The sequence below is a fragment of the Lipotes vexillifer genome, unplaced genomic scaffold (genome assembly GCF_000442215.2).
Source record: "Lipotes vexillifer unplaced genomic scaffold, Lipotes_vexillifer_v1.1 scaffold541, whole genome shotgun sequence".
Taxonomy (NCBI): Eukaryota; Metazoa; Chordata; class Mammalia; order Artiodactyla; family Lipotidae; genus Lipotes; species Lipotes vexillifer.
The window spans coordinates 342,182-364,656 of NW_006771814.1; the positions used below are offsets into that span (position 1 = coordinate 342,182).

Genomic DNA, 22,475 nt, shown 5'->3' on the forward strand with positions numbered 1-22,475 from the left:
CAGCAGGAAGGTCCCGTCAGGCTTGTTAATGAGTAGGTCATGGGCCTGTTGCTTGTTCACGAAACCCAAGATAGCCCTGGATCACAAAGGCCAAATGAGCAGAAGCAGAGTGTGAAGTTTTAATGCCAGAAAAAAGACCTTGCTGCTAACTCTACTGCTGACTTAACAAATGACGATTCTCACCCATCATTCCAATGAGGCTTGAGATGTTTTTTTAACACTTCCATCACACCGTCAAACCACTGCCAGAAAGTGTAATTCCGTCCTGGTAAATTCTCCTGGTTGGAGATACAACAATGAACACAAGAAGGCAAAAGTAACACTTGGGATATTATTACTTGTATATACTTTAACTGGAAAAATTAAATGGAAAACAACATCTACATTGTCAGAATCATACAAATATCCACGCCTACCTGAGTTTGACCAAATGGTCCTACAACCCAAAAACAGAATAGAGGGGAAAAGACGGAAGAAGGGGAAAACACCACAGAGCAATTACCAACACCCAGTGGACCCTGGCTACACATACTTTCCCCTGTATCTAGGCTGACTAGTCCTTTGCTGGTTTTGATGTGTGGTCTGTGACCAGCATCAGCAGCACCACCTGGGAGCTTTGGAGAAACCTGTAAATCTGAATGGGATTAGATCACACCGTGAGGCCACAGAGAACACTCCATCATACGGGTGTTACCAACAATTATCAGCAAAATGCAGTGATCTGATTCCGGTGGAAGGCAGGAGCCGTACTGTAACGGCAAAGACAGACCACCTAGGCCTCCTGCTTCCCTATTAAACCTCCTCTGACCACCAGTGAACCTGTTAGCCAGCTGGTTAGCATATGACCATTTAAAAGAGTTCCACTCAGAGACTGTGAGATCTCTGAAGTAGGGCATGTGCGGTGAGGGTGGGGGGCGTAAGCAAAGACACGAAAGTTCAGTTTATAATCAGAGATGTGACGGGTGACATCTGAACTACCAGATGCTAGAGGCAAAGTTTCCTTCATCAGCATCCTCTTTTGCAAGGCTGAGGGTCCCACGGGAGCCTGACTTTGCATTACACATCAAGGAACATCAGAGAGTCAAGGGGACAGAGCCACGGAGTTTTCATCATCACGAAAGCCTTACTTCTCATGAGTTACGCTGCCGTTTACTTTGCTGTTTCCTTTACAAAGGAAGAAAATGCACTAACCGCATGCAAGGCCCGATTTGCTGATATAGTCAAACATAATTTTCTACATAAAAAAGTATGTGGCTGTCCATCTATTCAGAAGCTTCCTACTACCACGGGCACGTCGTATTAGAGACATGAGGAATGAGGGCCGAGGGCAGGGAGACTCCTGAGGGATCTGGTTTGCAGGGGCCGATCTAACTGCAGAGGGTGACATCCCTCACCCTGTTGAACTGGGACCAGGACACGGACATGCCGTTGTAGTCCTCGAGGTGGCTGCTACTGCTGTTGAACAGCTTCTGCGCCAGGAACACGAGGTTCTCCTTGGTCAGGCCCCGGTTGCTCTGCACTTCGGCCTTGAATTTCATGTTGAGCGCCTCGCACAGCTGCGGCCACAGGACTTTGTCAGGCACTGCAAATGGCACCCTGCCCTGGTGGAGAGAGAAGCCAGAACCTTAGGAGAAAACAGTTGCATGATTTATTCCCTCAACCTGCAAAAGAAAAACACTGATGGCTGGATGGAGTTACAAACACTTGTCTGGCTGAGCCTGAGGACAAACTCAAACTTCCTTGGGGTATGCATTTCTGTGAAATTCGGAAGGTTCCATTTTACCACCTTCACACATAACTTAGAAGGTAACCTCGGGCTATCTGTGGTGTCCTGTAAATGAGCTGCTGGACGTACAGTGCAATGCTACTTTCTTTTTTTTTTTTTTTTAATCATTCTCTCCTCATTCCCTTATTTATTTATTTAGAATTTTATTTATTTATTTATACAGCAGGTTCTTATTAGTTATCTATTTTATACATATTAGTGTATATATGTCAATCCCAATCTCTCAATTCATCCCACCCCTACCCCCACACCCACCCCCACTTACCCCACCGTGGTGTCCATACGTTTGTTCTCTACATTTGTGTCTCTATTTCTGCCCAATCCTACTTTCTAACAGCCACGAAAACAAAACATGACCAAGGTCTGGCTCTGACACTCAAAGGGAGTCAAAATCTACAAGACTGGTTCTCTAGGTACAGAGAGAGAATGTGTGCATGTGTCCATAAGTGTGTGCAGAAGTGTCAGTGTGTGCACGAGTGTCATCCTTGCCCTTGACCCCTTCTGCCAAGAACTCTAGCTCAAAATGAAATAATATATATACATATATTCATATATATATATCTGAATCACTTTGCTGTACACCAGAAACTAACACAGCATTGTAAATCAACTATGCTTCAATAAAAAAAAGTAAATAAATAAAAAAACAGCATAAGATGTATACTAGTCATTAACGTAACTAAAAATGTTAAAAATGCTTACTTATTTAGACAAGATACTTTAGGAATGACATATCACAGGAGATGCCAGAGCTACATGAGGAGTGAGATCTGTGGATGCACAGGGAGGGAAATGAGAGCAGACATGGCAAACCTATTCAGGAGGCTTATATTTTTTTAATTTTAATTTTTCCTTTTTCTTTTGATTCTCATTCATTCTTTCCTATACACACACACACACACACACACACACACATTTCTATACATATATTTATTTATCTGTTTGTTTGTTTAAATGTCTAGTCCGTCAGTGAATCAGTTGTCCTCCTGTTCCAACTGATTGTTCATCCCAAATCCTCTTTTGGATCAAGTCTTCAAGCTCCTTAGGCAGGTATTTTTTAACAGGAGCCTCAAACGCAGGGTTTGTAGCACAAGCATCGTAGAATTTCTGCTAAGAATCTCACCCCTACAGCAAAAATATTGTTCTCTAAAGAGGCCTGTTGAAAATGCCAAGTTGTACTCTTCACATTAGAACCACATTAGAGAAGGACATACTTTTATGTCCCAAATAACAAGTATAACCTTTTATCAGGCTTTTGTGGACTAATCTCTACTGGAAATATGCCAATACATGGAACTCTGCCTACTGAAATGTTTTGAAAATGATCAAGCAGCACACGAGTGGTAACCAGATAGCGTTTGGGTGCGTAAATCCGCAGAATCATATTTATTTCTTTACACAAAGCATCTCATTCTTCATGAGACTTGGGATGAATCACAGAATCTAAAATTTGGAAAGGACATTACATCTCACCCTCAGTCATGGGAGGGAAGATGACAGGAAGCAACTTCTAAGCTAAGTGACTTCCTGAGAGGTACAACCTCTAAAAGAAACCTGGGAGTCCCAAATTCCATTCATGGTTTCACCCACAATTCAAAATACTATTTACAGAGTACTGACTATGTGACAAGCATTCTGTGTATCACCTAAATGAACCTTCCAAACAACACTCTGGAGCATTATTCTCCCTGTGTTGCAGACACTTATGGGAAATTTAGACTCAGAGAGGTCAAGTGAATTTCATGTTGTCACAGAGTGAGGAAATGGTGGAGCTTGAATTGAAACCCTGGCCTTTCTTCAAGCCCCTGCTCATTCTACTTTCCACATACTCTCCATTCTGCCTCCCACTAAGGAAAACAGCATTTTTCTTCTATGCCTTTTGGTGGGGATAAAGAGACTTGAAAGAGATTCATGACAACGGTATCAAAATCTTGAGACCCACAGGCCCAAAGAATACACTCACAGGCTCTGCAAAAGCGTTGTCCCAGAGAACAGTGGCTGTTGCATTGTTGTCCTGGCTGCCGTGAACAATCACCACCACCGGGAGGGACAGGGTCTGAAAAAGACACAGGAGCAGGGCTGAGCTCCTGCAGCCACACGCTCTGCCCTCCTCCCCCTTTTTTCTATCACAACACGTTTATTCTCTCTACAAGTGTCAGTAAATGTCACCCTTGAATACAGAATAGGAAGGGCTCCAGGAATAATAAGACTTTGCACATTGGCACAGTCTTAGAAATTTTAGATATTTTTAAAAGAGATATTTCTGTGTGACATTTTGGTATTTAGGTATTTCTTAGATATTTCTGAAGGATGGAGTAAGTTTCTCAAAGCTAGAGACTAAGAGAGAAAAGAGGAGACACATGGAGACATTTCCGGGGAAAAAGAGCAAGTAACGAATGTCTAAAATTACTACAACTGTACTCAAATCCATCCTGACTGATGTTTCTCTTGGTTCGCTTCTGCCTACATCTCCAGCTATTTCATTTCGTTATTATCTGTTCGTGGCTTAAGAGAATCTAAGAGATAGAGTCCTAAGGATGAGGTCTCCTCACTTCTGTTCATCAGTAATCACAAGAAGATACACCTGAAACTAACACAACATTGAAAAGCAACGATACTCCAATAAAAAATAAAAATTAAATTAAAAAAATTATCACAAGAAGATACTCTGTGATCAAAACAATTCTTTTGGGATATAAAGTACGTACACACACACACACACACACACACCTTGACTTGAAAAACCAGCTCATTTCCACCAACACTGAACTGTGATTCAAACAGGATTGTAAATTTTTCTTCCGTCACCGACTCCGCTCCACGACGGTCAGACCTCTTAATTCGTTTCAGGGACTGAAAGGGAGAAAAATAGAGGTTAAAGCCCTCAAACAGCTAGGGAAAATTCATTCATCCTCTTTCCTCATCCTCACCATGTTCCTGAAGTGAGCGCTGAGGGTGCCCGTGGCCTGGTGATACTCCATCACACAGCAGTTGTTCAAGATCTCTCCGCTGTAATCACTGCAAATCAGACAGACAACTTTAAACCCATACAGGGTCTCAGCACACACAAGGTAGAAAACATATTGCGGGTAGGAGGAAATAAAGAAGGCTGTCAAAAAACTTAAGTCATTTAAGAAGAGATGGGGGTTCGGCTGTATAATCTATCTAAGAAATAAATGTACATAAAACACATAAGAAGTTTCCTTTAGACATATCCCTACTAAATCATAGTTTCTTCACAGAAGAACCCCCTTACTGCTACTCTGAGAGCTGGAAGGGGACAGAGAGCTAATGGGGCTCCTACAAAGGAACGGCCAGGCCTAGAAACTTCCGAGAAGGTGGGAACACGTTCCTCCTATTTCGAGGGCAACGTACTTGCGGGTGTTCTCGTTCTTGAGCAGCGACTTGGCCTGCTGCTCACTGATGATGGTCGCCTTCACCTGGGGGGGGTTCATGTGCACGTTCAGCTTCCCGCCCACCAGCAGGCGCACGGTGGCTGCGAACTTGGTCTGGGTCTTCAGGACCTGAGGGGGCTGCTTCTCGATGATGAACGTGCTGCGGGGACACAAGTGACCAGGTGACGACTCAGGGGACAGCGCTCCGGTCCCTCCCTCCGCGTGGCGAGGCCACCTTGCGCGGGGCACAGCAGGCGAAGGAAGGGCTTGTGGCACAGCCCCCGGTCCCGGGGGGGCCACTTCGAGTCGGGGGAGCTGGCAGGAGGGGAGGCAGTGAGATGAACTCAACAGCTGAAACGGGCTGCAGGGAACAAGCCCATACAGTGTCCACGAGAGAAACTGGGCAAGGTGAACAGCAAGAGGCCACAGCAACAGGCGGCAGAGGGGGATGGGATGAGGGTGTGAGGCAGAGACGGAAGGGTTTAAGCCAGAGCGCCCCGTCTGTAAAGATCCTGCTGCCCGCGACCCCGGCCAACCGGATGGGGCCTGGGCGTGGCCAAGAGGCAGCAATCACCTGGTCACCAGGGCTGAGATGATGTCTGTGATGGTGGCGTTGACCTCAGCCAGCATCTCCTCCACGGGGCCGGGGATGGGCAGCTGCTGGCAGAGGTGCTCAGCTCTGCGGATCTGCTGCCGGTTCTGCCAGATGATCTCCGCCAACTTCTCACACCTGCACAGGAGCCCCGAGGCCAAAGGGAAGGACAAAGCCTTCACCCGCTTCCTCCAGGCCAGAAGCCAGAAGGCTCCCAGGCTGGGGAGAAGGCCCAGACCCAGCTCCACCCCCAGGAAGGCTCCGCGCCTTAGCCGCCTGGCCTGCCCACTGAGCGGAGCACGGCTGCCCTGCCTTCCAGAAACACAAAGAAACTCACAGGAGGAGCGACCCTGACTTGGGTCCAACCAGCCTGAGCGTCGCTCTGCACACCTGGCCCCACCCCACTCCCTCACCCAGGGACGCCCCTCCCGGGGAAGGTGGCACAGGACGGGGGCACCAAGGTCTGCATCAGGAACCAGACCACTGGTGAAATAAGACCTGTGCCCCGACAGAGGGAGCCGGCTGCTCACGTAAACACAGGAGCAGGGCAGCATCTGGTGGCACCACGCTGAGCCCCTGCCGCCCCCACCTGGCCCCCCACACCCATTACCAGGATTGTAGCACGTCCAGGCTGCCCTCGGGGGGGCCTCCGTTCCCCGCCAGCTGCTGCCGCCGCTTCCACTGGATCAGCTCGTCATCCAGGATGATGGTCTGCTGCTTCCGCAGCAGCTGCAGGGTCTTCTGGTGCTTCTCGGCCAGCTCCTGCGGGGCGGGCGGCGGGGGAGCGGCCCTTCTGGGCTCTCAGAACACGCCGCAGGGCCTCCCCTCACCCCTTGCCGACCCGCTCTGCCCTGCGTGCCCACACAGGGGGGAAGGCTCTGGCCTCCTGCTCTGCTGGGTCCCGCTCTCCTCCTGGCTCTCTGCCTCCCTCAGGTCCCCGGGACAGCTCGGCTCGGGGTGTCACCTCCACGCCCAGGAGGCGAGGGACGCAGAGCCCACTCACCACGCGGTACTGCTGCAGCGTCTGGGCCTCGCGCTGCAGCCAGGCCTCCAGGGACACCTGCTTCTGCTGGAGGGCCGTCTCCCGGCTCAGACGCTCCTGGGGGTTCAGCTGGGCCAGCTGGGCAAACTGAGCTGGAGGAGGGGACAGGACACCCACGACCATGACCTCCCCGGGTCCAGCAGGGAGCCCGGCAGAACTGCACTCACCTGTTCTGGAGGCAAAACCCTGGAGGGGACACAGCTGACAAGTGACCAGTCAGGGTTCCACAGCCATGGCGCCCAAAGATGAGTGGGCTCCGTCCCCTGGCCCCCCGACTCTGAGCTCCCCTTGGGGAGTGGGGAGACGGAAGCTCGGGGTACAGCTGAGGAGGAGCCAGCCCATGGCCTCCCTGCCCGCCCAGCCCTCCTCTCCCCACGCGGGGTCCGGCTTAGAGCCACCCCGCCTGGTCTGAAGTGTGTCCTCGCCGTTTAAAAGGTGGGTGAACTCGGGCAAATCACCTCACTCTCCTATGCCTCAGCTTCCCCAGGTGTAAAATGGGAGAATCACGGCACCTGCCTCAGTGGCTGCTGTGACGTTAAATAAGCAATGATACAGAAAATACTCAGGAAGCTGCCCGGCACCATCAGCTCCAGGTGAGAGCCAGTCCTCACGGTCAATGGGTTACAGGATGGGATCAAAGGCTGATGGAGCAGCTCTCAGCCCCAACCTCACAGGACAAAGCCTCATCAGGAAGGCCCTGCTCCGCGGGGCTGAGCGCAGCAGCCTCTCCTCGGGGAAGCAGGGTTGGTTTCTCCAGGTGCTGAAGGGGCCTAACATGTTTGTCCAGGTTGGGTCACTGTGAGCTCAGCCGACCAGCCGGAAGAGGGAGAGAGACAGAGTGTCCAGGGCCACTGGGGACACGAAAGCAGCAAGATTCTCTCAAGAGAGGGAGGCAGCTTCTCTCCACACCAGCTGTCAGGCGTCTCATCGATGGCAGGAATAAGGTAATGAGGCCTCACTGACGAGGCCTTTTCAAAAAATCTGTTATATAATCCTTAAGACCTCGGCAAGTATTGATAGAAAGGATGATACAAGGAACACCTGTGTATCAAGAAGCCAGCTTAAGAAAGTAAACATTTCCACAGTTAAGCACCTGTACACCCTCCCCTGCCGGCATCCCCATCCCGCCCTTCACAGGCAATCACCATCCTAGATGCTGGCATTCCTACCCCCACCAATAGGCTTTTGGAACATCCCACGGTCCTTACTGGGGCTGAGTCAAGAAGATGAGAGCGTCAGTCAGCAGGTCTTGGTCAAGTTCCCGGCAGGCCTCTGAGGGCCATGTCACACTGACCGAGGCCCTGCTCTATGGACGCACAAAAGCAACTAAGGACACACTAAAGCAACCCTAGACAGCCAGGAAAGCCCAGAACTAGAAGAGAACTTAGAAATATGGCTCTAACGTGACTGCGGGGGACTGAGCAGGTAAGGAACATAGCAGAATAATCTGGAGAGCCACCTCGGAATCCTGACACCCACAGGGAGGTGGCGGGGATCCCAACACCAGGCCCAGCCTCCTTATGTGACCCACTTAGGTCTCTCCTGGCAAATTGGAGAAGTTTCTGGGAAGGACGCCAGGAGACTTGAGGCAACTGTCTGTTCCACTGGAGGGAGCTGAGACTTCCCTTGCACAGACAGAGATCAGTAGTCTGTGTTTCTGATGGGTGCACTTGATAAATGAGACTGAACTGACTGACATTGCACGATGGGGACAAACCCAAACCAGAATCGAAACCCAACCTCACAAGTAGGAGAACAGAAAACCCCAGAATAGGATCATCAATACTGTCAACCAGTCAATAATGGCCTTGGGTAGAAATAACAGCCTGAAATGTCCTGCTCCCTAATGTAGCAGGAGGGCCTTCCTTTCTTTCGGGTCAGTCTGGGATGGATTCAGATCTGAAGGAGAGCTGTTAGAATTATCCCCCAACACTTACTCAACACCTGCTATGATTCAGGCTGTGCTAATCTCAGGGTACAGAGATAAAAGACATAGTTCCTTCTCAACAAATTTATATTCTACTGGGGAGGACAGAGTTAATAAAGAGTATTAATACAGTTCTGAAATGGAGCCCACAGGCACGGTAGTAGAGGAACCCCTGGTATGTGCATGCATGTGTATTTTCATGGCTGGTTGGTTGAGCTAAAGCTTCTCTGAGATTTTGACCCGGGCATGCAACCAGGGAGAGGAAACTATAGGCACACCTCATTTTACTGTGCTGCAATATATTGCACGTCACAGGTACTGCATTTTTTTTTTTTAAATAAATTGAAGGCTTTTAGCAACCCTGTGTCGAACAAGTCTATTGGCTGCCATTTTTCCAACAGCATTTGCTTGTTTCTTGTCTCTGTGTCACATTTTGGTAATCCTCGCAATATTTCAAACTTTTTCATTATTGCTGTATTTGTTTTTTTTTTTTTTTTTTTTTTTTTTTTTTTATGGGAGGGAAGATGACAGGAAGCAACTTCTAAGCTAAGTGACTTCCTGAGAGGTACAACCTCTAAAAGAAACCTGGGAGTCCCAAATTCCATTCATGGTTTCACCCACAATTCAAAATACTATTTACAGAGTACTGACTATGTGACAAGCATTCTGTGTATCACCTAAATGAACCTTCCAAACAACACTCTGGAGCATTATTCTCCCTGTGTTGCAGACACTTATGGGAAATTTAGACTCAGAGAGGTCAAGTGAATTTCATGTTGTCACAGAGTGAGGAAATGGTGGAGCTTGAATTGAAACCCTGGCCTTTCTTCAAGCCCCTGCTCATTCTACTTTCCACATACTCTCCATTCTGCCTCCCACTAAGGAAAACAGCATTTTTCTTCTATGCCTTTTGGTGGGGATAAAGAGACTTGAAAGAGATTCATGACAACGGTATCAAAATCTTGAGACCCACAGGCCCAAAGAATACACTCACAGGCTCTGCAAAAGCGTTGTCCCAGAGAACAGTGGCTGTTGCATTGTTGTCCTGGCTGCCGTGAACAATCACCACCACCGGGAGGGACAGGGTCTGAAAAAGACACAGGAGCAGGGCTGAGCTCCTGCAGCCACACGCTCTGCCCTCCTCCCCCTTTTTTCTATCACAACACGTTTATTCTCTCTACAAGTGTCAGTAAATGTCACCCTTGAATACAGAATAGGAAGGGCTCCAGGAATAATAAGACTTTGCACATTGGCACAGTCTTAGAAATTTTAGATATTTTTAAAAGAGATATTTCTGTGTGACATTTTGGTATTTAGGTATTTCTTAGATATTTCTGAAGGATGGAGTAAGTTTCTCAAAGCTAGAGACTAAGAGAGAAAAGAGGAGACACATGGAGACATTTCCGGGGAAAAAGAGCAAGTAACGAATGTCTAAAATTACTACAACTGTACTCAAATCCATCCTGACTGATGTTTCTCTTGGTTCGCTTCTGCCTACATCTCCAGCTATTTCATTTCGTTATTATCTGTTCGTGGCTTAAGAGAATCTAAGAGATAGAGTCCTAAGGATGAGGTCTCCTCACTTCTGTTCATCAGTAATCACAAGAAGATACACCTGAAACTAACACAACATTGAAAAGCAACGATACTCCAATAAAAAATAAAAATTAAATTAAAAAAATTATCACAAGAAGATACTCTGTGATCAAAACAATTCTTTTGGGATATAAAGTACGTACACACACACACACACACACACACCTTGACTTGAAAAACCAGCTCATTTCCACCAACACTGAACTGTGATTCAAACAGGATTGTAAATTTTTCTTCCGTCACCGACTCCGCTCCACGACGGTCAGACCTCTTAATTCGTTTCAGGGACTGAAAGGGAGAAAAATAGAGGTTAAAGCCCTCAAACAGCTAGGGAAAATTCATTCATCCTCTTTCCTCATCCTCACCATGTTCCTGAAGTGAGCGCTGAGGGTGCCCGTGGCCTGGTGATACTCCATCACACAGCAGTTGTTCAAGATCTCTCCGCTGTAATCACTGCAAATCAGACAGACAACTTTAAACCCATACAGGGTCTCAGCACACACAAGGTAGAAAACATATTGCGGGTAGGAGGAAATAAAGAAGGCTGTCAAAAAACTTAAGTCATTTAAGAAGAGATGGGGGTTCGGCTGTATAATCTATCTAAGAAATAAATGTACATAAAACACATAAGAAGTTTCCTTTAGACATATCCCTACTAAATCATAGTTTCTTCACAGAAGAACCCCCTTACTGCTACTCTGAGAGCTGGAAGGGGACAGAGAGCTAATGGGGCTCCTACAAAGGAACGGCCAGGCCTAGAAACTTCCGAGAAGGTGGGAACACGTTCCTCCTATTTCGAGGGCAACGTACTTGCGGGTGTTCTCGTTCTTGAGCAGCGACTTGGCCTGCTGCTCACTGATGATGGTCGCCTTCACCTGGGGGGGGTTCATGTGCACGTTCAGCTTCCCGCCCACCAGCAGGCGCACGGTGGCTGCGAACTTGGTCTGGGTCTTCAGGACCTGAGGGGGCTGCTTCTCGATGATGAACGTGCTGCGGGGACACAAGTGACCAGGTGACGCCTCAGGGGACAGCGCTCCGGTCCCTCCCTCCGCGTGGCGAGGCCACCTTGCGCGGGGCACAGCAGGCGAAGGAAGGGCTTGTGGCACAGCCCCCGGTCCCGGGGGGGCCACTTCGAGTCGGGGGAGCTGGCAGGAGGGGAGGCAGTGAGATGAACTCAACAGCTGAAACGGGCTGCAGGGAACAAGCCCATACAGTGTCCACGAGAGAAACTGGGCAAGGTGAACAGCAAGAGGCCACAGCAACAGGCGGCAGAGGGGGATGGGATGAGGGTGTGAGGCAGAGACGGAAGGGTTTAAGCCAGAGCGCCCCGTCTGTAAAGATCCTGCTGCCCGCGACCCCGGCCAACCGGATGGGGCCTGGGCGTGGCCAAGAGGCAGCAATCACCTGGTCACCAGGGCTGAGATGATGTCTGTGATGGTGGCGTTGACCTCAGCCAGCATCTCCTCCACGGGGCCGGGGATGGGCAGCTGCTGGCAGAGGTGCTCAGCTCTGCGGATCTGCTGCCGGTTCTGCCAGATGATCTCCGCCAACTTCTCACACCTGCACAGGAGCCCCGAGGCCAAAGGGAAGGACAAAGCCTTCACCCGCTTCCTCCAGGCCAGAAGCCAGAAGGCTCCCAGGCTGGGGAGAAGGCCCAGACCCAGCTCCACCCCCAGGAAGGCTCCGCGCCTTAGCCGCCTGGCCTGCCCACTGAGCGGAGCACGGCTGCCCTGCCTTCCAGAAACACAAAGAAACTCACAGGAGGAGCGACCCTGACTTGGGTCCAACCAGCCTGAGCGTCGCTCTGCACACCTGGCCCCACCCCACTCCCTCACCCAGGGACGCCCCTCCCGGGGAAGGTGGCACAGGACGGGGGCACCAAGGTCTGCATCAGGAACCAGACCACTGGTGAAATAAGACCTGTGCCCCGACAGAGGGAGCCGGCTGCTCACGTAAACACAGGAGCAGGGCAGCATCTGGTGGCACCACGCTGAGCCCCTGCCGCCCCCACCTGGCCCCCCACACCCATTACCAGGATTGTAGCACGTCCAGGCTGCCCTCGGGGGGGCCTCCGTTCCCCGCCAGCTGCTGCCGCCGCTTCCACTGGATCAGCTCGTCATCCAGGATGATGGTCTGCTGCTTCCGCAGCAGCTGCAGGGTCTTCTGGTGCTTCTCGGCCAGCTCCTGCGGGGCGGGCGGCGGGGGAGCGGCCCTTCTGGGCTCTCAGAACACGCCGCAGGGCCTCCCCTCACCCCTTGCCGACCCGCTCTGCCCTGCGTGCCCACACAGGGGGGAAGGCTCTGGCCTCCTGCTCTGCTGGGTCCCGCTCTCCTCCTGGCTCTCTGCCTCCCTCAGGTCCCCGGGACAGCTCGGCTCGGGGTGTCACCTCCACGCCCAGGAGGCGAGGGACGCAGAGCCCACTCACCACGCGGTACTGCTGCAGCGTCTGGGCCTCGCGCTGCAGCCAGGCCTCCAGGGACACCTGCTTCTGCTGGAGGGCCGTCTCCCGGCTCAGACGCTCCTGGGGGTTCAGCTGGGCCAGCTGGGCAAACTGAGCTGGAGGAGGGGACAGGACACCCACGACCATGACCTCCCCGGGTCCAGCAGGGAGCCCGGCAGAACTGCACTCACCTGTTCTGGAGGCAAAACCCTGGAGGGGACACAGCTGACAAGTGACCAGTCAGGGTTCCACAGCCATGGCGCCCAAAGATGAGTGGGCTCCGTCCCCTGGCCCCCCGACTCTGAGCTCCCCTTGGGGAGTGGGGAGACGGAAGCTCGGGGTACAGCTGAGGAGGAGCCAGCCCATGGCCTCCCTGCCCGCCCAGCCCTCCTCTCCCCACGCGGGGTCCGGCTTAGAGCCACCCCGCCTGGTCTGAAGTGTGTCCTCGCCGTTTAAAAGGTGGGTGAACTCGGGCAAATCACCTCACTCTCCTATGCCTCAGCTTCCCCAGGTGTAAAATGGGAGAATCACGGCACCTGCCTCAGTGGCTGCTGTGACGTTAAATAAGCAATGATACAGAAAATACTCAGGAAGCTGCCCGGCACCATCAGCTCCAGGTGAGAGCCAGTCCTCACGGTCAATGGGTTACAGGATGGGATCAAAGGCTGATGGAGCAGCTCTCAGCCCCAACCTCACAGGACAAAGCCTCATCAGGAAGGCCCTGCTCCGCGGGGCTGAGCGCAGCAGCCTCTCCTCGGGGAAGCAGGGTTGGTTTCTCCAGGTGCTGAAGGGGCCTAACATGTTTGTCCAGGTTGGGTCACTGTGAGCTCAGCCGACCAGCCGGAAGAGGGAGAGAGACAGAGTGTCCAGGGCCACTGGGGACACGAAAGCAGCAAGATTCTCTCAAGAGAGGGAGGCAGCTTCTCTCCACACCAGCTGTCAGGCGTCTCATCGATGGCAGGAATAAGGTAATGAGGCCTCACTGACGAGGCCTTTTCAAAAAATCTGTTATATAATCCTTAAGACCTCGGCAAGTATTGATAGAAAGGATGATACAAGGAACACCTGTGTATCAAGAAGCCAGCTTAAGAAAGTAAACATTTCCACAGTTAAGCACCTGTACACCCTCCCCTGCCGGCATCCCCATCCCGCCCTCCACAGGCAATCACCATCCTAGATGCTGGCATTCCTACCCCCACCAATAGGCTTTTGGAACATCCCACGGTCCTTACTGGGGCTGAGTCAAGAAGATGAGAGCGTCAGTCAGCAGGTCTTGGTCAAGTTCCCGGCAGGCCTCTGAGGGCCATGTCACACTGACCGAGGCCCTGCTCTATGGACGCACAAAAGCAACTAAGGACACACTAAAGCAACCCTAGACAGCCAGGAAAGCCCAGAACTAGAAGAGAACTTAGAAATATGGCTCTAACGTGACTGCGGGGGACTGAGCAGGTAAGGAACATAGCAGAATAATCTGGAGAGCCACCTCGGAATCCTGACACCCACAGGGAGGTGGCGGGGATCCCAACACCAGGCCCAGCCTCCTTATGTGACCCACTTAGGTCTCTCCTGGCAAATTGGAGAAGTTTCTGGGAAGGACGCCAGGAGACTTGAGGCAACTGTCTGTTCCACTGGAGGGAGCTGAGACTTCCCTTGCACAGACAGAGATCAGTAGTCTGTGTTTCTGATGGGTGCACTTGATAAATGAGACTGAACTGACTGACATTGCACGATGGGGACAAACCCAAACCAGAATCGAAACCCAACCTCACAAGTAGGAGAACAAAAAACCCCAGAATAGGATCATCAATACTGTCAACCAGTCAATAATGGCCTTGGGTAGAAATAACAGCCTGACCCAACCTCACAAGTAGGAGAACAGAAAACCCCAGAATAGGATCATCAATACTGTCAACCAGTCAATAATGGCCTTGGGTAGAAATAACAGCCTGAAATGTCCTGCTCCCTAATGTAGCAGGAGGGCCTTCCTTTCTTTCGGGTCAGTCTGGGATGGATTCAGATCTGAAGGAGAGCTGTTAGAATTATCCCCCAACACTTACTCAACACCTGCTATGATTCAGGCTGTGCTAATCTCAGGGTACAGAGATAAAAGACATAGTTCCTTCTCAACAAATTTATATTCTACTGGGGAGGACAGAGTTAATAAAGAGTATTAATACAGTTCTGAAATGGAGCCCACAGGCACGGTAGTAGAGGAACCCCTGGTATGTGCATGCATGTGTATTTTCATGGCTGGTTGGTTGAGCTAAAGCTTCTCTGAGATTTTGACCCGGGCATGCAACCAGGGAGAGGAAACTATAGGCACACCTCATTTTACTGTGCTGCAATATATTGCACGTCACAGGTACTGCATTTTTTTTTTTTAAATAAATTGAAGGCTTTTAGCAACCCTGTGTCGAACAAGTCTATTGGCTGCCATTTTTCCAACAGCATTTGCTTGTTTCTTGTCTCTGTGTCACATTTTGGTAATCCTCGCAATATTTCAAACTTTTTCATTATTGCTGTATTTGTTTTTTTTTTTTTTTTTTTTTTTTTTTTTTTTTGCGGTACACGGGCCTCTCACTGTTGTGGCCTCTCCCGTTGCAGAGCACAGGCTCCGGACGCCCAGGCTCAGTGGCCATGGCTCACGGGCCCAGCTGCTCTGCGGCATGTGGGATCCTCCCGGACCAGGGCACGAACCCGTGTCCCCTGCATTGGCAGGCGGACTCTCAACCACTGCACCACCAGGGAAGCCCTATTGTTGTATTTGTGATGGTGATCTTTGATATACTGCTACAGCTTGCTGAAGGCTCGGATGGTTAGCATTTTTTAGCAATAAAATATTTTAAAATTAAGGTATGCACATTTTTTTTAGACATAATGCTATTGTACACTCAGACTACAGTATAGATAAACATAACTTTTATATGCACTGGGAAACCCAAAAATTCATGTGACTTGCCTTATTGCAGTATTCACTTTATTTTAGTGGTATGGAATCAAACCCTTGGCATCTCCAAAGCATGCCTGTATTAAAGTCACCCTGCCAAATTCTATAAGGTCAATAGGGGGCGCCCGTGGGGCTCCACACCCTCCAGACTGAATTCTGACTCTGTACCCAACTGCCAGCATGATTTACCCCAGGCAGGGGAGCCCTTGTCTATAAGGGCTAACTGAGATGCACTAGTTGCCCTGCCCCAGGACGGCCTCTCTGAATAATCACACAGAACAACATTAGAAGGCTGTAAAACACAGCCCCCATGGCCCTAATACCCTCCCTGCTTAGAAAGTTTAACATTTCAATAAAGCATCACTTAACAAAATGTCTGCCACATAAAGTACTGTCTGATACTGTTTCCTTAGTCCGTGTGCTCCTTCCCACAAGAGGAAATGTCTTCCCTCACAGCCCAGGAGCTCCTTGGATATGGGTAGTCAGAGTGAGACCCCAAGCTCTCCAAGGGCCAGCGCCTGTCTTCTTCCCTTCCAAAGCCTCAGCCTCCTGCACTGCCTTCAACGCAAATGATTCTCTGCTACTCCAGAGAGAGGTAAACGCTTCTAAATGGAGAACTGGCTCTCTTCCAACCCGACCAGCTTCTTTCTAGTCCTCACTCCCGTCCCCCAGACACACGCTGCCCTCCCACACCAGCCTCACCCTGGATCCTCAGGTTCTCTTGATACTGGATGATGAAGTATTCTTGAGTCTGCTGCAGTTTCTTCAGCTCATTCTCTGTGTCTTGTGTGACCAGTCGCAGCTCCTCAAATGTCTGGTTGATCTGAAGGTGTTTCTGGGACATGGCATCAGCGAGACTTCCAGCCGGAGAATTACCCTGGAGACAGATCAGGGAGAAAGTGTGGGCAGCAGTGAGCTGGGCAGGAGGATGGGAGAAAGCCTTAGGCCATAGTCCCAAGGAAAGGGCGACGCTCGCATTATAACTGGGCTGAGATACCAAAAGCTAAACTTTCAGTCAGAGAATTGCAAGTGTTACTTGTGAGAGTTGGGGTAGAGTGGGAAAAGAGGAGCAAAAGGAGACCTGGCAGACTACGGCATCTTCATAAAGTATTGCAGAAAGCTTCTGACCTCCACCAGAGTATCCCACCCAGGGTCCATCTGGGTTCTCTCTGGAGAGACTAGAACTCAACAGGTCCCTGGGTTTTCCTACTAATAATGATGACCCCTCATTTCACAGTCACTCACTGACCCAGTGCCACCTGTGCTAGGTGCGGGGGACACAGTGGGGGACAAGGCTGTGGGAACACACATCATCTGTGTCCTCCCTCAAGACCTTCTTGTGACTGAGGGAAGAGGGTGAACCACTCACAGGCGGTGTCCTGGAGACCCCAAATGAAGTGACGGGAGGCATCCACAAGGGCTTTGTGGATCCAGCCACTGAACTGCCCTGGTTGGATCTATTTCTTCATTACCTGGTTGCAGGGTTGGGGGGTGAGCAGAGGCTGTTCTTAAGTAATCTCACCTGAATATAAGCATGCCTCTCCTCAAATATAATTCAGTTGGGGTAAAATTATTTTGCACTCGTTCACACGGCTTTGTGGTTGCGATCTCATCAAGGTTACAAGTCAGTTAAGATCAGAGACCAGTCTTCTATTTCCTTTGGGCTTCTTAGGACAATGCTCTGTTTATAGTGACACCAACAGATGCACACCAAGTCATCTTGACAAAGCTGGGTCCAGAAACAGCTGGGCAAGAAAGGACATCCCAATGCCTCTCCCCAGACCCATGGACACTCACGTTGTTGGCTTCTCGGACCAGCCTCTGTTCATTGTACAGAATATGGCGGATGCAGCGGACCAGCTCCATGGGGCAGCGATCATATGTGTTCTGAAAGAATCCGAGAGCAAACATCACTTTGTTCCACTCCATGCTATGGGGCCGAACTGTACCTCAGAGCAGGGGGCCAGATCTTATGATGGAGACTCCTAGTGACACAATGGTGTAATCATGAGAAAAGCTACTCCTCCAATGCCAATGGGGACAAGAAAAGCACATTGTGGGAAACCCAATTACAGGAAGAAGGTAAAATTATTCTATTTCTTGCATCTTAATTTGCTTAAAGTAAGGGCACCATGCTTGGAAACAGAATACATTTTAAAGAGGCCATATTAGAGGAGAAACTGGACACCACCTTGACTGGGCAATCAAAATTACTACCACCAATGAGGATAAGATGGATGTTGTACGCCTCTGGATGTGATACCCTGAGAAAGACACAACGCTACTTATTTAGAATTCTGATCAGGGGTGTGTAACCTGAATCTAATCATGAGGAAACTTCATACAAACCCCAAATAAGGTCCATTTTATACTTAAAAAATAGAGCTGAATTATTTTAAAATGTCAATGTAATGAAGGACAAAGAAAGATTGACAAATGGTTCCATATGAAAGCAGATTAAAGAGACATGACAACTAGATGCAATATGTGATCTTGAACAGAATCCTGGGCTGGAGGGGAAAAAACTGCCCTAAACGACATCAGTAAGTCAGTGGACAAAATGGAAATAAAGGTATAAGATTACCTAAAAGTGTTGTATTGATGTTACATTTGCAGAAGTTGATAACTGTACTGTAACTACATAAGAGAAGACGCATATTCTTAGAAAACGCACACTGGAGTACTTAGGGACAAAGGGACGTGACGCATGTAACTTACTCTCAAGCGATGAAAATATGTGTGAGTGTGTGTATGCATGCGCGTACACGCAGAGGGAGAATGCAGTAAAGCACATGTTAACGACAGGTGAGTCTGAGCGTAGGTAGGGGTTCTTAGTATCAATCTCATAATTGTCTATACATTTGAAATTATTTTCAAATAAAAAGTTTAAAAAAGGCAGCTACAACCACAAAGCCAAACAATAAGAACTTTATACATGTCACATGCGACTCAACAAACTTGGGTTAAAGAAGAAAAAGAAAATCTCTGAATGAAGGAAGAGCCCCTGCAGGGAAGAGAATGAAGTGTGGCCTGGCACTGCGTGGCCCGGAGCTCATGCCCACCTGGAGCCTCGAGGCCCCAAGGTCACACCCACCTGGAGCTGCGTGGCGTAGTGCCCCAGCTTGATCTTCAGTAAGAACCCATCTTCCCCCACTTGGTGCTCTGCCTTCTTCTGCAGCTCCTGCACCAGGCCCTCCAGGAGCTGGGTGGCCTTAATGTTCTCCTGTGGATTATCAAGATCTATTGAGTCCCTAGGGGAAAGAAATTACATACATATGTATACATACATGCACACAGCCTGTATAAATGCAGCCTCAACACATCACACCTTCTCTTTGGCTAAAGTAGTTTCTTTATAATGCTCACTGCAAATTTTAGGAAACAGTCCAATTCAAATTGACTAGATACCTACATTAACCTATTCCTAATCCACTAATTACCTAAGTGGGAATGTATAGTATATTTTCTTTTCTTTTTTCTTTGCAATGTACTGCTCTTCCTCCTACTGACTTGCTCTGGTGCTTATGCTATTTGCTTCTAGGAATGAAGGGAAAAGGAAAGTGCTTTGTGTACTCTGAAGGAAACAGGGACTCTGATAATTTCCTATTTATAGTTACCCCCTCATGGGTGTAAGGGGGCACAGGGTCAAGAATGCTCTATGTGTTTTTTCCAGCCTCGACTTGTTCTATGTCTTGCTAATTTCACATAGAGTATTTCTTAAGTAAAGGCAGGTGAGTCAACATTTATCATTACTTCTAAGAAGCCCTAGAAATGGGATATTAAGACAGAAGATGCCTACAAGTATTTACACAAGTCAAACATTTACATCAACAGTTGCAGATTTGGGATATGTAGGCAATGTTAACTCCTCCAATGAACCACAGAAGTCACTAACAGGGCTTCGTATTAATTCAGAGCCACTTAACTGTTGACAGGGGTTGGGTGGTCTCCCTCCTTCCCTTTCTTCCCCCACTCTTCCCCTCATCCCTGACTCTCTCTCTCTTTTTTTTTTTTTTGCAATCCGCGGGCCTCTCACTGTTGTGGCCTCTCCTGTTGTGGAGCACAGGCTCCACACAAAGACAGGTACATGGGTGTCCATAGAAGCATGATTCACAATAGGCAGAAAGGTGGAAACAATCCAGAAGGCCACGGATAAACAAAATGTGCTATATCCATGCAGTGGATTACTAATCAGCAATTTTAAAGAAACGAGTTACCAATTTGTGCTGCAACGTGGATGAAGCTCAGACTGACCATGCCGAGGGGGAGACACCAGACCCAGAGACTATGTATTGTATAATTTCATCTACAGGGAGTGTCCAAAAAAGCAAACTTACAGAGACAGCATTCAGATGGTGGTCTGAGGCAGGGGTTGGGGGTGGGTGAGGGCCGTGATTAACAGTTCACAGGCACAAGAGAACGTTTTGGTGTGATGGAAGTGTTCTAAAATTGGATTGTAGGGATGGTTGCGCAACTCTGAATTTACTAAAAAATCACTGAATTATACTCTTAAAATGGATGAATTTTGTGGTATGTAAATTATACCTCAATATGGATGTTAAAAAATATAAATGAGGTTAAAATAGTTTGGTTTCCGTTCTGGCATCCGTCAGTGTGCTCATGGAAAAACAAAACCCCGCAGAGCTGGAGGCTGATCCTGTTGGTCTTGTGAGGCCAACCCAAAGCTCATGAGCATGTGCTGCCCTCCCTCTACCCCAAGTCTGGACTGCTGGATGAGGTCTGGAGCTGGGACAGGCAGAGGAAGCTGTTTTGCGTTCTCTGTTTTGTTTCTGAGATAAATAGATTCCTCTCCTGCACTTTCCTATAGAGGAGACTCTCTTTCTGTCACAAATTGTTGATCTTCAAAAATAGTCTAGGCCACAGACAGGTGAAAAGAGCTTTGTTTTTCCCCTCTTGGGTAGAGGAACATTTAACTGAGTAAAACATGAGCCTGTTCTCCAGAGGTTCTGCACCTGAAAGGTTAGGGCTGGGTCCCTTGGTTGCCCTGGGCCTGTGTGGGGTGGGAACTTGATGATTAGCCACCCCCATACTTCACTGAAAATGTGTTTTTGTGTGCCTTTTTCTGAGGCGCCAACTCTCCCTGGATTGTCTGTGGCAGGTAACATGCTCATCCCTGGGGGCAGAAATGATGGGACAGGATCTGACTTAGCTGGTTTTTAGGGTACTGGATCTTGAAAGAATATGCAGAGGTGTTGGGGAGCCTCGACTTTAGGGGTGTGGCTCACTAGGGATGGAAGTCACTGGATGCATAAGCAGTCCATCTCTATTTCCTCATTTTACCTGGGAGGAAACAAGGCTGGGCTCCCAGGGTCTCACGGGCAGGGCAGGGGCAGACTTGGAGCCCCATTTCTGCTGCTCGACAGCCAGCCATGTGGTCTTTTTCTATATATATATATATATATATATATATATATATATATATATATATAAAACATATACATTTGAAAATACCAAAGTCACCATTGTTAAACTTGTTAACAATATACATTATTAAATTGTATGCATATGCATACCTTATCTGCCCCATTAAACACAATTCTTTGTGGACAAGGGCTTCAACGTTTTCTATGAACTCTACTAACTACAACACTGCTACGCACTCACAACATATTTGCTAACTGTTTTTTATTAGCAGCAATATTTTAATGCTTTTAGCCAAAATTTACTATTAAAGGAAACAAATCCTATTTTTTAAAATCCCAATAGCTATTCCATCTTCTTAAACTTTAAGATGGAATTAAATACCTTTTCATGGGTGACACAATTTTCTTTATAAATGTACAACCTTTAGAGTATTCACTACGTTGTCTTTCCAATCAAACTTCAATATGGGGCTTCCCTGGTGGCACAGTAGTTAAGAATCCACTTGCCAATGCAGGGGACATGGGTTCGAGCCCTGGTCCGGGAAGATCCCACATGCTGCAGAGCAACTAATCCTGTGCGCCACAACTACTGGGCCCGAGTGCCACAACTACTGAAGCCCGTGAGCCTAGAGCCCGTGCTCCGCAGCAAGAGAAGCCACTGCAATGAGAAGCCCATGCACTGCAATGAAGAGTAGCCCCCGCTCCCCGCAAATAGAGAAAGCCCATGCGCAGCAAGGAAGACCCAATGCAGCCAAAAATAAATAGATAAAATAAATATATACATAAAACAAAAACTTCAATATGCTTGTGCTTCACAAAATATGATGGAAAAAACTTTGTTCACTTACCAAGCTTGGCTTTCAATCCACTGGGATAAGTAATGCCGCACCTCAATGGGGAAATGCTGACCATACAATGCTTGCATCTGATGAAGGGCATCTCCTTGGAGCTGCTGGGCTTGTATCCACACAGCCATGGTTTACAATCTGTTAAACAATCAGGGGTTTGGATGAGCTTTTTTTCTTCCCCTTTTAAATCCATCAGAGTAAATACTCGATTATAAAGGCCAGAGATAAATGCATTTAAGCCCTTTTTGATAGACTAAAGATCAGTGTTCTTGAACTGAATTTTAGCTTCAAAATGTTTTCAAAATTCAGTGTGGCCATGGAAAGGTATATAACTGTGTCTACGAAGCTCTGACTATAAAATGTACTGAAGTCCTATAAGCAAAAGTACAAATCCAGCATTAAGGGAAGAACTGCCTATAGCTTTGATATCACAGACATGTTCTTTCTTTTACATGTGTTCCAAACTTGAAGCAACAGTAAGAAGCATTTCAATAGTAATGATAAATAAGCAGCACGGG

The 22,475-nt window shown here is 48.6% G+C and overlaps 1 protein-coding gene across 1 annotated transcript in view; it reads right to left on the bottom strand.

The window, feature by feature from the left end:
* STAT5B (signal transducer and activator of transcription 5B) overlaps window positions 1-22,085 on the bottom strand; it is a 28,884-nt gene extending 6,799 nt beyond the window's left edge. Inside the window, 14 exon segments of the mRNA XM_007447174.1 lie at window positions 1-76; window positions 184-278; window positions 1,395-1,601; window positions 9,737-9,829; window positions 10,504-10,626; window positions 10,704-10,791; window positions 11,149-11,328; window positions 11,743-11,898; window positions 12,371-12,522; window positions 12,764-12,894; window positions 16,428-16,602; window positions 17,523-17,612; window positions 18,820-18,976; window positions 21,958-22,085. The exon segment at window positions 1-76 is cut by the window's left edge and continues 9 nt beyond it. Of these exon segments, the coding sequence (XP_007447236.1) occupies window positions 1-76; window positions 184-278; window positions 1,395-1,601; window positions 9,737-9,829; window positions 10,504-10,626; window positions 10,704-10,791; window positions 11,149-11,328; window positions 11,743-11,898; window positions 12,371-12,522; window positions 12,764-12,894; window positions 16,428-16,602; window positions 17,523-17,612; window positions 18,820-18,976; window positions 21,958-22,085 (1,851 nt within the window).
* Window positions 22,086-22,475: the final 390 nt, after the last annotated feature.